We start from the raw sequence: 17,396 nt of genomic DNA, 5'->3' as shown, positions 1-17,396 counted from the left end.
AGTCCTTCTAGTCCCAGTCCGACCATTAAGTCTGGTCTTTTTATGAGAATTTGGGGTCTGCACCCACTGTTCTCCTGCTCCATCAGGGATTCTCTGTTGTGTTCCCTGTTAGGGCAGTCTTCGGTTGTAGCCGGCTACCATCTAGTTTTTCTGGTCTCAGGCTGATGTAGTCTCTGGTTTATGTGGCCCTTTCTCTCTCTTGGGCTCATATTTTCCTTGTGTCTTTGGTGTTTTTCATTCTCCTTGGATCCAGGTGGGTTGAGACCAATTGATGCATCTTAGATGGCTGCTTGCTAGTGTTTAAGACCCCAGACGCTACTCACCAAAATGGGATGCAGAATGTTTTCTTAATAGATTTTATTATGCCAATTGACCTAGATGTCCCCTGAAACCATGGTCCCCAAACTCTCACCCCTGCTACTCTGGCTTTCACATCATTTGGTTAATTCAGGAAACTTCTTTGCTTTTGGTTTAGTCCAGTTGTGCTGACCTCTCCTGTATTGCCCGTTGTCTTTCCCTTCACCTAAAATAGTTGTCTACTAATTAGTGAATATGGGGCCTCTGTTCTTACTGGTAACTAGGTTCCTCATTCTCCTCCATGGATCTCAGGGTCATTCCCTCTCCATGCAGTCTTTTCCCAGCAGGGTGGAGGAGGGGTTGCAGCTCAGGACTACCAGGAGCTCAAAATCAAGGCTTCCAGGTTTTAAGGCTCAGACCCGAAAGGGGCAACATCTTATGTGTCACATTCTTCTGTTGGTCAAAGGGAGTCACAGGCCCAGCCCAGATTCCAGGGTTGAGGCCCACACAAGGTTATAATTCCAGGAGGGATGTTTCATGGGGGCTGGGGCGGGGGGGAGGAACAGGGTCACCAAAGTAACAAACTACCAGACAAGAAGGACTCCAGGGCAAACATGTGCAGCCTGAGAATGCTCTAGTTAGCAATTTTATGCTTGCTGCCCTCTCTTCACGGGTGGTTGGACAGCAAATGGTGGGAAGCAAGATAACCACAAACTTTGACAGTGAAAGTGGCGGGTCTGGGCTACCACTGGACTAGTCTGTGTCGAGGCCAGGCTGTGCGTCTTCATTAAGTTTATCATGCATTTACTGAGCACGGTCCCGGGTTCTTAATACGAGTGATTGAATTTCGTTATCCCTACTTTAAGGTTTGGAAAGCAGCACTCCATCTACCGTGCCCTACCTAGCACCACGCCACGACGCAGTCTCCTAGACCCTTTCCGGCCCGCAGCTAGGGTTGGGGCAGGGTACTGAAAGGAACGCGGGGTCTCACGCAGGACCGCACTCAGCACGGCCGGCCGCCCCTCGGTCCTCTGTGGGCCGCCTGTCTCAGTGGCCCTTGGCTACCAGGGCGACTGGTTCCCGGGCAGCCAATCGGGGTAGGGGGACACTTTAGGGCTGTTACCCTGCCGCAGCCGTCCGGGGCGAAAGGCGAAAACCTGACCTAGGACGTCTTGGACCAAGGGGGGTTCAGCTCTTCACAGAACGAGGGTCAGTGACTGGAGTCCAGCGCCGAGCACTCCGGGTGATCGAAGCCTGCGCGCTGCGCCCCGCCCACGCACGCACCGGCGCGTCGGCACCGCCTCCCGCGGGGCTCTGGCCCCGCCCCCAGGACTGACCGTGCGAGCCACCGTCCGCCCAGCTCCGCCGCTCACGGCCAGGCGAAGCGGAGCCGGCCGTGCTGTGTGTGTGTATGTGTTCGCGGGGCGCCGTCTCAGCCCCGGGAAGATGGTGGCGGTGGCGGCGGCGACTGAGGCGAGACTGAGGAGGAGGACGGTGGTGACGACAGCGCCCGCGGGCAGGAACGGCAGGCGGCGCCGGGACTGGGACGTGACCGGGGCTGGGAGGCCAGGTCTGGGGGCCGGGCTGCGCCTCCCGCGGCTACTGTCGCCACCTCTGCCGCCGCGTCTGCTGCTGCTGCTGCTGCTCCCGCCGCTGCTGCTGCTGCTGCCCTGGGCGGCCGAGGCCGCGGCGGCAGCGGCGATTGTGTCGGGCACAGCGGCAGCCGAGGCCAGGGAATGCGACCGGCCTTGTGTCAACGGCGGTCGCTGCAACCCTGGTACCGGCCAGTGCGTCTGCCCCGCCGGCTGGGTGGGCGAGCAATGCCAGCACTGCGGGGGCCGCTTCAGGTGAGTGGGGGTGGTGTCGGAGGGTCGGGCCCAGCCAGAGGCTGGGTTGGGGGGCGCTCGAGACGGCTCCAGGCCAGAGGCGGATGCCGGACAGAATGTGGGGAGGTGAGGGCCCTCCTCAGTGGTTGAAGACCATTTGCTTCCGGGGAGATCATTCTCTTTGACCTGGGGAATTTCACCGATGGGAGGTGAGAAGGTGCGAGGTAAAGGTAGGGGCACACCGAAGGCATTTGGATGCGGCAGCCTAGGTCAGAAGAAAGCTTAGGGTCTCAAAGAGTATCAAAGTCAATCTCTGAAACTGGGCCTATTTCAGAAAAAAGAGGTATCAGAGAAAAGACGAGTGAGCCAGTTTTAACATCCCTCGATGGCTCTGGGTTTTTTTTGTTATGCCTTTAGGGTCTCATGAGCTCCCCGACCCAGTGGGGCAGTTCTACTCTGTCCTGTAGGGTCGCTATGAGTCAGAATTGACTCGACGGCAGTGGGTTTGGTTTTTTGGTTTTAAGCTCCCCGACTAATTGGAAATGTGGGATACTCTGAAGGAACAGGGCCTTGGAAGTGATTTGTTGGCTGGAGAGTAGGGAGAAAGGCAGGATTGTGAAATGCTAGGGATAGAACAGTGGTTGTTGGCTGAAAGAAAGTGAGGAAACTAGCCTTTTGAAGCTCAGTGGCGGCTGCACATTGGAACAGGGTCTGTCCTAGAGAAGGGTTGGAAGGAGGTTCCTGTTTGTCCTGATTTCTGGAGAATATGGAGTTGGCCTGGTTCAATTAGCACTTATCTATTATTTGCTTCATTTGTGCAAGGATTTCCAGGTAACACACAAATAAGTACCACATTAGCCAGACTTTGGCCTAGTCCAAAAGGAGTTTGGAATATAGTAAGAGATCGATATGTACATAACCCTAGTCATTAGGGTTAGAGAGTCATTCTTGCATGCCTTTGGTAGATATTTACTGAACACCTATGATGTCTGCCATGGGGGAAGGAAGAAATAAGGTGAACAAGGGAGGGTCATGTTCTTGTATCTTACATTCTAGTGTGGGTGACAGGCAGTTAACAATAGTGAAATACATGAACAATTTCAGATAACGGTAAATGATATGAAGAAAATAAAACAGGGTGGTCTGATAAGAGAGTGATAACCAGCAGGAGAACATGTGGGAATTCAGAGGTGGAGAGGTTATGACTATTTAGGGGGATCCAAGGAAGACTTTGAGGATGAGGTGGCATTGGATTCTAGCATCTGAGGCTAAGTAAGTACTTGGAAAGGTAGAGCTGGGAAAAAAATATTCCACATGGAAGGAAAGATGCAAACAAAGTTGTGGAGGCCAAAAAATAAAGTTTTGCTGGTGCCAGGCTATGTAGAAGAGAGCTGTGAGAGAGAAGTTTGGAACGGCAGAATTACACACTCATGTGATGTCAGAGCTCCAAGAGAACTCAGAATATTAAGGAGATGAGCTCCTGTGGATAGAGAAATGAAGTGACTTCACAGCCAATGTGTAGTGGGGCTGGCCTTATAATTTAGATCGTTCTGATTTACGAACTCAATCTACAAGTATGTGTGGAGAGCTCCTTTGTATTAGGTTATGAGATATGGTGGTAAACAAGATAGACACAGTTTTGCTATTGTGGAGCTTATATTCTAGTTTGGGAATAAAAACTCTGGTAATCACTGTTGTAATTCTGCTTAATGCTATGGAGGGGAAGGGCAGGGACCAAGTAAGGGACTTGGCTTAGTTTGGAAATGAGGATGAGGTTAGTAACTGAGTAAATGACTTGTGCTTTGAGATCCAAGGGGTGAGAATGCACTGTCTATGTGAGAGATGGGGTGTCGAGGGACCAGCATGTGCTTGGGGATGAGAGGAATCATGGCAGGCTGGATCAAAGGCCAGATAGCTGGAGCAGAGAAGGCAAAGAAGAGATTGGCAAGACTGGAGAAGTAGGCAGGGATCAGGCCATGTGGGGACCTTTCAGATGGGCTGAGAATTTTGACCTTTAGCCCAAGAACAGAAGAATGGCATAGTTCACTCTTTTTTTCATGAAATTATAGGCTTTTAGATTGGAGCCAGAGCAGGAATGGACTTGAAGGAGAGACCAGTGCATTTTGAATTTGAGGACCTTCCAAGGTAGTTGGGTCAGACGAGGGTCCTTCAAGTTTTGAAAATCTGGGCTGCTGTGGTAGGCAGTGGGGGACCACAGGGCTCAAGACACATTCATAGCAAGGTTAACCTGTCTGTAATGTTTAGAGTAGGTAGACTTCTTTTGGGCATGAGGGATTGTGGACAATTAGGTGGGAGCTGTTGATACGGGTCAGGCCAACGGTAATGAGAGTGTGAGCTAGGCAGTGGGAAAGGAGGCAGGAATAGATGCTAGGTGGTGGCGTAGAGGTAAAATGGACAAGTCTCTCTTTGGAGGAGCAGGCCTGAGAGAAAAGATTAGTTTTGGACACACTGACTTTGGGGTGCTCTTAGGGTATCCACACGGCAGGACAGATATGAGAGTTGGAGTCATCTATGTATGAGGGAGATTACCAGGGAGAGAGAACAGGTCTGAGCGTCCACATGGGTGGTCCAGAGAATTCAAGATGAGCCAGCTGATGTGGGGAGCAGGCAGTCCTGACACTGGTTTTCTCAAATGGTGTCACAAACTGGTGTCATGCGTGAGTGAAGGAGCTCCCCTGGTTACTGTAGACACTATTTGAGCCAATCCTAGTTGATGTCAGTGCTCTTTCCAGGACAGAGAGTTCAGACTTGCGTCCTGATGATACCACTTACATTTTGTGGGTTTCTGGAATTTGCATTTCTTGAAAATGAGAATAGAAGGAATTTATGTCTGACTTTTTTTTTTTTTTAACTTTTCGTTAAATTTTTACTTGGGGGGAGAGTGAAATGTTGATTTTTGATTGCAGTGGTATTTATCTTGATTTAACTTACAAAACTTTTTAAAATTAGTTAAAAGATATTAAATAAATACCTTTTTGGTTTGGAATGGCATCAAATCAATGTTTTTTAAGCTTTTTAGTTCCTAAGTCTTGTGTTAGAATTGTAGTCATATGAGGTCTTTTACATGGATTGGTAGAAATGTAAGATAATAAGTGAATTGGATTTCACTAAAGCTATCACTGAGTGCCTACCCTGTGCCAGGGACTTGGCCAAGCATTTTCATATGCATTGTACCGTTTAATCCTCAGGACAACTGTGAGGGTGTTTTTTTTTTTAATTTTTGTTGTGCTTTAAGTGAAAATTTACAAATCAAGTCAGTCTCTCATACAAAAATTTACATACACCTTGCTTTGTACTCCTAATTGCTCTCCGCCTCATGAGACAGCACACTTCTTCTCTCCACTCTCTATTTTTGTGTCCATTCAGCCGGCTTCTGACCCCCTCTGCCCTCTCATCTCCCCTCCAGACAGGAGCTGGCCACATAGTCTCATGTGTCTACTTGAGCCAAGGAGCTCACTCCTCATCAGTATCATTTTCTATCCTGTAGTCCAGTCCAATCCCTGTCTGAAGAGTTGGCTTTGGGAATGGTTCCTGTCTTGGGCTAACAGAAGGTCTGGGGACCATGACCTCCGGGGCCCTTCTAGTCTCAGTCGGACGATTAAGTCTGGTCTTTTTACGATAATTTGGGGTCTGCATCCCACTGCTCTCCTGCTCCCTCAGGAGTTCTCTGTTTTCCCTGTCAGGGCAGTTATCGGTTATAGCCGGGCACCATCTAGTTCTTCTGGTCTTGGGCTGTGTCAGGGTGCTTTATTATTGTATGGTTGTAATTAGAAAAACGTTTAATTTTTTTTTCCAAATGAAATGCTACAAAAAAAAAAAAAAAGTTGTCGTCAAGTCAGTTCCAACTCATAGTGACCCTATAGGACAGAGTAGAACTGTCTCGGAGGGTTTCCAAGGCTGTAATCTTTAGGGAAGCAGACTGCTACATCGTTCTCCTGTGGAACGACGGCTGGTGTGTTCGAACAGTCATCCTCTCAGTTAGCAGCCAAGCACTTTAATCACTATGCCGTAGTGCTCTTCTGAACGTGCTACAGAAATGATTACTTACAAAGGATAATGTTAATGGTGTCAGTTCAGTGAAGATAACTGTAGGATCTTTGGTGGATAATTTCTAAAGTGGTACCACTTTTGTGGGAATTTTCATAATTCGGTGATCATTTTTTTCTGTCCGTAACTTCACTGTTGAAATTTTTCTTTGGAGGATAAATAAGCTCCATCAAGTGAGAAAATAGAGATATTAAGCCCATTTATGAAACTGATATGCATTTAGTACTTCTAAGTTCCTGTTATACAGAATTTTTGGGAGGGTGGAGTAGAATAACTCAGTGAATTGAGCTTTCTTGTTACCCATAATGTTAAGACTTACCTTTTGTAGTACAAAAGGAAAGGAAGAAAGCATTTATTGAGCATCTGTTATGTGCCAGCACATGCAGTACTGTAGCAGGAGTCCCAGCCGCAGCTGCTGCCTCCATTTCTCTGGTATTTCTGCATTTTTCCTGTGCAGTGTGCTAAGTGCCTTTTGGAAATTAGCCCTTTTAATCCTTGGCATGATTTAACTTATGTTCATGAGTCGAATTAGGCTTGTCTGTTTCTCCCAGTAGAGTATAAGCTCCACGAGGGCAGGGAGATTTATACATTTTGGTCACTTATATTCCCAGAGCCTAAAATAGTCCCTGAGAGAGACTCCGTGCTCAATATGTATTTGTTGAATGAAGGAATGAATTTCTACAAGATACTTTTTATGACTTATTAAAAAGTCATCCATACCGATATGATTGCCATATCTGTCTTTTGTCCTCATATTTCTCCTGCACTTCATTGCCTTTTTCTGTTTGTTGGATGTCTTTATTGGGGTGTTTTCCTGGCATGACGCACTGAGCCATGACTAAGACCGAACTTCTCACCCTCACTCAAAGAAAGTCTTTTCCTTTGTACTTCCTTATTTCAGTTGTGAATTCTATAATGAAGAGTCGAAACTTCGAAGTGATCTTTGGTCCTTTCTATTTGTTTATTATCTTTGCTCTAAAGTCTTAGGAATTTGTCTTTTTCTATTCTTCCAGCTGCCATCTGGTGCACCTGGCCCTTCACCTCATTGTTGACCTGGCTGTTGCCCCCTAACTGGTGTCTTTCAACTCAGTCTCGTCTATATTTTGTCATAAAAATTCCTGGAAAACGTGTCACTACCTTGCTCAGAACCCCCACCCCCTTTTTTTAAAGCTCTTAATTATCCTCGGTGGAAGGCTCCCGCTCTTCACATACATTCCTTTTTTCCCTAACCAGATCTTTCTACTTTATAGTCATTCTTTTTACATCTTTGCTAAATTTAGCACCCTCCCTCCTCACTACCCCACATACTTCTTTTCTTCTCTGCTTATCTGGGTTTTACCCGCTAAGCCCCATCTTCAGTTCTCTGTATATAATCTATAATAGCCAATTCTCCCTAATAGCATATCTGTTATCTTCTCTTGAGATGACTCATCAGCCTGTTCAAATCATAGCTATTTTCTGAATGATTATTATGTGTTACGTACTGTGCCCTGTCTTGAGGATATGAAGGGTGAGAATCAGGCCTTGCTTTCTCCGTGGGGAGTTCATAATTCGGAAGGGAAGACAGCTATGTGCACAAGTAATTAGAATTTAATAATAAAAATATAGGCACTATGTGGTGCTGTAGTCTCTTGGTGCAGTCAGTTAGCGCATTTGGCTGTTAACCGAAAGGTTGATGGTTTAAGCCCAGCCAAGGACAGATCTCAGATTTTGGAAACCCTGGTGGTATAGTGGTTAAGGGCTAGGGCTGCTAACTAAAAGGTCGGCAGTTCGAATCTACCAGGTGCTCCTTGGAAATCCTATAGGGCAGTTCTCCTCTGGTCTGTAGGGTTGCTATGAGTTGGAATTGACTCGATGGCAGTGGGTTTTTTTTTTTTTTATGTGGTGCTAGGGTAACATATGATAGAGAGACTTCCTGGGATTCTGGTGGAAGGCATCACAGAGGAAAGGACATTTGAGCAAGTCTGAGAGGTTACATGTGAATAGATCATCTGGGGAGAAAGGCATTCCAGAAGGAGTGAAGAACTTGTGCAAAGGCAAGAAACCATGGACTGTCATACTTAGAGAACTGAATGTAGATGGGTGTTATCGTAACATAAGTTTTGAGGGGGTGCAGTGAAAGGGGCTACAACTGGAATGTGACAGTGGCCTTCCCCTTCATTTCCCAACAGCATACAGGTCCAGGGTTTATCCTCCTCTGGAAAGAGTGATGCTTTCTAAGGAACTTGTAGCAAATGAGAAGTGAGAGTCTCATTGGCTTCCCTGTCCTTTACTGAAGCAGTCACTGTGGCTAGGGTCATGGGAATGTTCTGACTGGTCAGACCTGAATTGAGTACCTGCTTTGCAACTGGGGGTGGGGGGAGGAGGTCAGCTCCATTAGATGGCATGGACTGTGGACAAGGTTCCCAAAGGAAAACATGTAATGTTACCAGAAATTGGGGCCAGTGCTGGGCAGGTGGAAGCAGCAGACTTCCCCGCCTATTCTCAGTGCTTGCCATTTGTTGAATACTCAGTAAATGTTGATGATGAAAAGTGGTAATGATTTAGAAAATACTGTATTGAGTAATGAAATCCTGGCTCGCCAGTTTATCGGGAATCCACTTAGTCATTTAAGGTGGAGTTACGGGGCGGTTCTCCTATGTTCTGTAGGGTTGCCGTGAGTTGGAATTGACTTGATGGCAGCAGGTTTGGCTTTTGGTTTTGTGGGGACTCTGCTGGCTCTTTGAGGTTATTGCATTGGAGTTTGGGCCCTTGTTGAGTCTCAGTCTAGTGGAGCCTAGTTACTGAAAGAGAGTTATAAATCCTCACATTTTGTGATGGGGGGAATAGAGAGGATTGTGAGAGGAACCACAAAAATACTTGTTTTTACTGAGTGAAATTGTATCATATTGGGTGAAAACTTATCTTTATGTAAAATATTACTTATATAATAGACATTTAAAGTTTTTGCCTGATTCCTGGAAGATTTAATTTACGTCATTGAAAAGGTGAAAATATGTTTATTGAGCAAAAACAATTGAGCATGAATGGCTTAATATAATTACATAAGTTATGATATGTTTGAAAGCAGACATTTTAACTTCATCTTCTGTGAAAGATTCCCAAGATAGGCGAATGCTTTTTTATTTATTACAGTAAGTGTATAGGGACCAGGTAAGTATATAGGGGAAAAGCAAAGTATGTTTATGATCAAAACAATTTTTACTAAGTATGGTTAACTTATTTAATATATTTGTAGCATTACTTTTATATTGAGAATTAAATATAGAAGTGTATACTGAGTATTATGAACAGAAATCTTATATTGATTTTTCTTTTTAACACTTTTTGTTTCCAAAACTGGAATGAAATTGCAGTTATACTCTTTGAAATACTTGTATCTGGGAATTTGTCAGCCACGGTGATGGTTAAGATTATGTGTCAGCTTGGCTGGGCCATGATTCTTAGTGTTTTGGCAGTTGTATAACGTGATCACTTTCTTATTGAAATTTGATATGTGGTCACCCCCATGGTGGAATCTGCTGAGGAGTACCGGCAGGGGCGGGGCCCCTGGCAGCTCACCACCCCCTCAGCCCTCATCTCTCTGCCCTCCACCACCTACTTCCTTCCTGCTCACCTTGCCAAGGCTTGTGGTTTGTTCTGGATCCTGCAGCTGCCTCTTGTCATCTGGCCTCCAGTTCGTGGGACTTGAGCTATGAGCTTATCTGCCTATCTTTGGTTTCATAGATCTTCACAGCCTGTGAGCAGAGCCCTGCTTTGCAGCCTGCTGATCTTAGGTTCGCCAGCCGCTGCTACGTGAATCAGGAGAAACCTTTTGGTCTTACCTGCCAATCTTGGGATTCGTCAATATTCATAGCCTGTGAGCAAGAGCCCTGCTTTCCGACCTACCAATCTTGGGTTTGCCAGTCCCTGTGGGTGTGATTCAGGAGAAGCCTCTGTCTTAATCTACGGACTTAGGACATTCCAGCCTATACAATAGCATGAGCCGTTTCTTTGATTTAAATCTCTCTGTATACGTATTTATACACTTTACTGGTTTTGCTTCTGTAGAGAACCCAGACTAAGACAGCCACTAACTTGTTATGAAAATCGTTTCCCACTTAAATAATGCTCTTTACTACTTTCTGTGATTTAATTATTTTTTGTCTTCCTTTCCCAAATGGGAAACCCTGGTGGCGTAGTGGCTGAGTGCTACAGCTGCTAACCAAAGGGTCGGCAGTTCAAATCTGCCAGGCGCTCCTTGGAAACTCTATGAGGTAGTTCTACTCTGTCCTATAGGGTCACTACGAGTCGGAATCGACTTGACGGCACTGGGTTTGGTTTGGGTTTCTCAAATGTATTGTGACAAGAGTGACTTTCGTTCGTATATTATATACTATCCTAATCCTTCATTTTCCTACTTCCTGTCTTCCGTTTTGACTTTTCCTTATACTTTTAAACCAGTACTTTATTATTATCATGACTTTTTCTAGTTTTCCCTTCTCAGAGCCTGTCTTGCTTTTTTCTTTATTCTTATTTTATTGCTGTGATCTCTCTTTAACTGCCTTTGTTTTAGCACTTGAGACCTTGCTTTGATTTTATTCTTCCAATTTTTAATTCTTGAAGTTTTCTGTGTTCTTAAATTATATTTGAGTGAACTTCAGTTTTTGCTGTTTAATTACATGTTTATTCATCTGGAATTATCTGTTTCTTGTTTGTAGATGTTAATTTTCATCACGGCCGAATTGCCTGCTTATTTTTTTTTTTAATTTGACATTACCAGTATACATTAAATGAATGAATTTTTCATTCCAACTTGGTCTTTTTTGCATCCCAGCTAGGAATTTTCTGATTTGTTTATTAGTAAGCCAATAAGCATTAGGTCTGGAATTGTGTCAGGCACTTTTAAAAGGCACAAATTTGTCTCTTGACCAGTATTTCCTAAATTTTTGGATTCACAAACCGTTTCACAATTGTACATAATCTTGTAGACTCTCTTAGGAATGAAAAATAATATTAAAAACTTTAGCTTTTTGATAAAATGATTTTAAATAGAGTAAAAAGTCATTTGTTAAAGTTGATAATGTACACTTTAAATACAATTTCTAATGATATTCATAATACAAAAAGAAAAATTTGACCTTTTCTCTATTTAGCATGTGGTACATCTGTTTAGTGTACTTTAATTGTGTAAGAAAAAGCATGGTTTTAGACAAATAAAAATGACATTTAATTTTGGGATTGGATGTATATTAAAATAGAAATTGAATTGGACTCTGTTTTGTGCTATCAGAAATAATTTTCTTGTCCTGTTTGGAATTCATGTATTTGTGCTTTAAAAATTATTTTAAGAATATTTTTGTGTGTCTTGTTTCTAAATGATGAAACGAGAGAGAGCTTTTCAGCTATTTGTAAGCATTTCTCTGCAAATAGCACATTTCCTGTATGAAGACTTTTTTTTTTCTTTCTGTTGAATGAAAAGGCTGGGCTGGAATAATTGTCGCTTAATTTTCCCTTTTTAACATTGGTTTTTGAAGTACTACTGATATCTTGCAAAGCTATACAAGAAATTTGTTCAGAAAATGATCAGATAATCTTGAGGGAAATTGGCAGAATTAGTATCGTTTTATGCCCTGTTATAACTTGTACTTAATATCATTGTATGTTATGCTTGTCTTTAAACAGCTGCCATTACTCTCTTTTATTTATTGAACTTCTGGAACAGTTTGGACCACTTGTTGAGAAACACTGACCAACTAACTGATGGCTTTAAAGCAGTCTTGTCTTTGGTGCTGATTTAGTCCTTGGGTTACCTTTAACTTCCTTTTTTTTGAAAAATATAAATTATCTTATTTTTTGTTGTTGTTGAAAATATACACAGCAGAACATATACCAGTTCTACAGTTTCTACATGTACAATTCAGTGATACTGATTCCATCCTTCAAGCTGTGTAACCGTTCTCATCCTCCTCTTCTGATTGTTCCTCCCCCGTTGACATAAACTTGCTTGCTCATATGCAAGTTCAACTTGAAGTAGAAGAAAATTAGAACAAGTCCAGGAGCGCCAAAGAACAACCGTGAGTATATCCCACCTGAATTTAGACACCATCTCAAGAATAAATTTGATACATTGAACACTAAAGACTGAAGACCAGACGAGTTATGGAATGACATCAAAGATATCACACATGAAGAAAGCAAGAGGTCATTAAAAAGACAGGAAAGAAAGAAAAGACCAAAATGGATGTCAGAAGAGACTCTGGAAGTTGCTCTAGAATGTAGAGTAACTACAGCAACAGGAAGAAATGATGAAGTAAAAAGCTGAACAGATTTCAAAGGGAATCTTGAAAAGACAAAGTATTATAATGGCATGTGCAAAGACCTGGAGGTGGAAAACCAAAAGGGAGAACACACTTGGCGTTTCTCAGACTGAAAGAGCTGAAGGAAAAATTCAAGCCTCTGGTTGAAATATTGAAGGATTCTACAGGGAAAATATTAAACAATGCAGAAGCATCAAAAGAAGATGGAAGGAATATACAGAGTCACCATACCAAAAAAGAAGTGGTCGATATATGGGTATGTCTCTTGACTATAAACTTAGGAGTGGCATTCGTGGGCCATATGGTAACTCTACGTTTTACTTTTTGAGGAGCTGCCAAACTTTTCCACACAGACTGCATCTGTTTACATTCCCACCTCCAGTGTATGAGGTTTCAGTTTCTCTACGTTCTCGCCAACACTAGTTATTTCACTTAAAAAAAAAAAAGCCATCATAGTAAGTGTGAAGAAGTGGTATCTCATTGTGGTTTTGATTTGCGTTTCCCGAATTCTGTTGATTTTGAGCATCGTTTCATGTACTCACTGGCCATATCTGTCTAGCTTTTTTTTTTTAGCGATACTTTATTGTGTTTTTGGTGACGATTTACAAAGCAGTTGAGGTTCCCATTCAGCAGTTTCTACACAAGTTGTTCAGTGGCATTGGTTACATTCTTCATAATGTGTGAACATTCTTATTATTTCCGTTCTGGTTGTTCCATTTCCATTAATCTAGTTTCCCCGTCCCTTACATTCTCATCTTTGTTTTAAAGTAATTGTTGCCTGTTTGGTCTCACATAGGCGATTTTTTTGAAAGAGCACGGTACTTATGAGCGATATTCATTATTTTTTGAGACAATTTGTTATTTGGGTACAAGGTGACCTTGGGTTAGTTTTGGTTTAAGGTTTGACGGTATCTCTGGGCAGTAGTCTTGAGGAGTCTCCAGTCTCAACCAGTCCAGTAGGTCTGGTCTTCGTTTTTTTTTTTTTTTTTGTAGGAGTTTTTCTGTTCTACATTTTTCTCTCATTTTATCAGGGTCCATCTCTTGTGGCCCAGACAAGGATGGTTGGTAGTGGTAGCCAGACACCATCTAGTTCTTCTGGTCTCAGATTAGATGAGGCTGTGTAGACGTTTCGTCCTGTAGACTGGTTTCTTCTTTGAGTCTTTGGTGCTTTTCTTTCTTTTTTGCTTTGAATGAGTAGAGATATGTCTGTCTTTTTTTTGAGAGGAAAAAACACCTAGCTGCCAGTGAGTCGATTTTGACTCATGGTGATTCCATGTGTGTCAGGGTAGAAGTGTGCTCCAGTGGCTCTTCAATGGCTCAGTTTTCAGAAGTAGATTGTAAGCCTTTCTCCTGAAGTGCCTGTGGGTAGACTGGAACTTCCAACCATTCTGTTAGCAGCCGAGCATGGTGTAACCGTTTGTATCATCCAAGGACTCCTTTATGGGAGAAACATCTATTTAAAACTTTTGTTCATTTTTAAATGAGGTTATTTGTCTTTATTGTTGAGTTGTAAGAGTTTTGTATTAAAATATTCTGCATATTAAACCCTTATGAGATATATGATTTGCAAGTAATTTTCCCGTTCTGTGGCTTTTTTTCTACTTAATAATGTCTTTTGACGTACAAAAGTTTTTTATTTTAATAAAGTTCAGTTTATCTAACCAAGAACATGAAGATTATACCTGCGTTTTCTCTTAAGAGTTTTTTAAGTTTAGCTCTTACATTTAGGTCTTTGATCCATTTTGAGTTAATTTTTTTTAGGATGTGCTCCCACCTCCTTTTTTTTTTTTAAATTATGGTAAATGTGTGTGTAACAAAACAGTTGCTATTTCAACAATCTTCACATGTACAGTTCAGTGACATCAATTATGTTCAACATGTTGTTTAACCAAATTAATTTTTATATATGATTTCAGATAGGAGTCCAGCTTTCTCGTTCGCATGTGGATATCTAATTGTTTCAGCAGTAGTTGTTGAAAAAACTGTTCTTTCCTCATTGATTGATCTTGCCACTCTTGTCAAAAATCAATGGACCCTAGATGTATGGGTTTATTTCTGTATTCTTACTTATATTCTGTTGATCTATATGTCTATCCTTATTCCGGTACCACCATACTGTCTTGATTACTGTATCTACATAGTAACTTTTGAAATCCTCCGTGTATATTTTTTAAAAATGTTTTATTTTGAGGTAATTTTAGATTCACATATAGTTGTAAGAAATAATACAGAGAGATCTTCTGTACCTATGTCCCATTTCCTTCAGTGGTAACATCTTGTGTAACTATAGCAAAAGAGCATAACTAGGAAATTGACATTAACGTTATTCAGATTTCACCAGTTTTACATACACGAATTTATATTTGTGTGTGTATTTCTCCATAGGATTTTATTCTAGTATATAGTAGAAATATATGTATAAATGCTATGCATTTCTCAAGCTGAAAAAACTGAAGAAAAAATTCAAGCCTCGAGTTGCAACATTGAAGGATTCTACGGGGAAAATATTAACCGATGCGGGAAGCATCAAAAGAAAATGGAAGGAATACAGAGAGTAACTATACCAAAAAGAATTTGTCAGTGTTCAGCCATTTCAGGAGGTACCATATAAGCAGGAACCAGTGGTACTGAAGGAAGAAGTCCAAGCTGCACAGAAGGCATTGGTGAAAAACAAGGCTCCAGGAATTGACGAAAAGACCAATTGAGATGTTTTAACAAATGGATGCAGTGCTGGAAGTACTTACTCGTCTATGCCAAGAAATTTGGAAGACAGCTACCTGGCCAACTGACTGGAAGAAATCTTTATTTGTACCTATTCCCAAGAAAGGTAATCCCACCGAATACGGAAATTATTGAACAATATTATTAATATCACATGCAAGTAAAATTTTGCTGAAGATCATTTGAAAGCATCTGCAGCAGTGTATCAACAGGGAACTACCAGAAATTCAAGCTGGATTCAGAAGAGGATGCAGAACCAGGGATATCATTGCTGATGTCTGATGATCCTGGTTGAAAGCAGAGAATGCCAGAGAAAGCAGAAAATGTGTTTTATTGACTGAGCGGAGGCATTCGAATGTGTGGATCATAACAAATTACGGATAACATCATGAAGAATGGGGATTCCAGAACACTTAATTGAGCTCATGAGGAACCTGTACATAGATCAAGAGGCAGTTCAAACAGAACAAGGGAATACTGTGTGGTTTAAAGTCAGAAAAGGGGTGTGTCAGGATTGTATCCTTTCACTATACCTGTTCAATCTGTATGCTGAGCAAATAATCCGAGAAGCTGGACTACATGAAGAACGGGGCATCGGGATTGGAGGAAGACTCATTAACAACCTGGGTTATGCAGATGACAAAACCTTGCTTGTTGAAAGTGAAGAGGACTTGAAGCACTTATTGATGAAGATTAAAGACCACACAGCCTTCAGTATGGGCTACAGCTGAACATAAAGTAAACAAAAATCTTCACAACTGGACCGATAAGCAATGCCATAATAAACGTGGAAAAGATGGAAATTGTCAAGGATCTCGTTTTACTTGGATCCAGAATCAACACTCATGGAAGCAGAAGTCAAGAAATAAAAGACTAACTGCACTGGGCAAATCTGCTGCAAAAGACGTCTTTGAAGTGTCGAAAAGCAAAGATGTCACGTTGAGGACTAAGGTGCACCTGACTCAAGCCATGGTGTTTTCAGTCGCCTCCTGTGCATGTGAAAGCTGAAAAAAGAAGACCGAAGAATTGACACCTTTGTATTATGGTGTTGGAGAAGAATACTGAATATATCATGGACTGCCAAAAGAAGGAACAAATCTTAGAAGAAGTACAACTGAATGCTCCTTAGAAGCAAGGATGGCGAGACTGTATCTCATATACTTTGGACATGTTGTCAGGAGGGATCAGTCCTTGGAGAAGGACGTCATGCTTGGTAAAGTGGAGAATCAGCGAAAAAGAGGAAGACCCTCAATGAGATGGATTGACACAGTGGCTGCAACAATGGGCTAAAGCATAAAGACAATTGTGAGGATGGTGTAGGACCTGGCAGTGTTTCATTCTTTGGTACACAGGGTCACTGTGAGTCGGAACCAGCTCCATGGCACCTAACAACAACAACAGCAGCAGCATATTTCTATGAGTGTTATACTTCTGTATAACAAAGATTTCTATAGAAATGATTTTTTTCAGCTTTCTATGACCATGTGACTCTAAGTGTTGAAAATTTTCTTATGGATGAATTAAATCATTGTGGTTATTATTAATAAACAACTGAAGAAACCACATAAATCTAATACCTATTTTTATAAATAAATTTAAAACTTAATAGGTAAAATTTTATTGGAAAAAATCTTAATGAGATGGATGGTACTTTTTTTTTTTTAAGTCTGGAGATGATATAATGTACTACTAGAATGAGACAAGTTTCAGTATAAATTTTTCTTTTTTGGTAAGTGAAACCTTGTTGTTATAAATAAATATATTTACATGGAAGAAATTTTGTTGAAGCAGTGTCTCTTAACTCCTTCTGAGTCATATGCTAGAAGTCAAATGGCGATCTTTCATAAAAATTTTTTCTTAAGTATCTTCTTTCAATTTTATTGTGAGAAAAAATTGAAAACCACTTGACTTCCAAAAGAATTTCTTACCCAGCCATTGTGGTCATTTCGTTTCTCAAGATGGACACTGATACTTTGAATAATTCTTTGTTTGGGGCCTTGGAAGTTTTTGCATTCTGCAGGTATGCCTTTTCTTTTGCCAGGTGGGAAAATCTTCCATAGGATTGTGAAGGAAGTCCAGCAAGACCTTGTACTTCTCCTCAGGCCGATTAATTTTAGGAGAGAGAGTATGTGGAAGGTATCGTTTGGAAATTATTCTGTTTGAACTCTCCAGACCTTGAGTCTCT

At 41.9% G+C, this 17,396-nt stretch overlaps 1 protein-coding gene across 5 annotated transcripts in view; it reads left to right on the top strand.

The window, feature by feature from the left end:
- Positions 1-1,638: 1,638 nt before the first annotated feature.
- Positions 1,639-17,396, top strand: part of ATRN (attractin) — a 215,102-nt gene continuing 199,344 nt past the window's right edge. For 4 of the 5 annotated variants that reach the window (XM_003411610.4, XM_064275832.1, XM_023550062.2 and 1 more), the window contains exon 1: positions 1,639-2,144. In XM_003411610.4, the coding sequence (XP_003411658.1) occupies positions 1,744-2,144 (401 nt within the window). In that variant the 5' untranslated portion in view covers positions 1,639-1,743. The remainder of the gene's footprint in view (positions 2,145-17,396) is intronic. The other variant, XM_023550064.2, reaches the window with a different exon arrangement.

This window comes from Loxodonta africana, chromosome 24, assembly GCF_030014295.1.
Source record: "Loxodonta africana isolate mLoxAfr1 chromosome 24, mLoxAfr1.hap2, whole genome shotgun sequence".
Classification (NCBI taxonomy): domain Eukaryota; kingdom Metazoa; phylum Chordata; class Mammalia; order Proboscidea; family Elephantidae; genus Loxodonta; species Loxodonta africana.
This window is presented reverse-complemented; position numbering and strand designations above follow the sequence as displayed.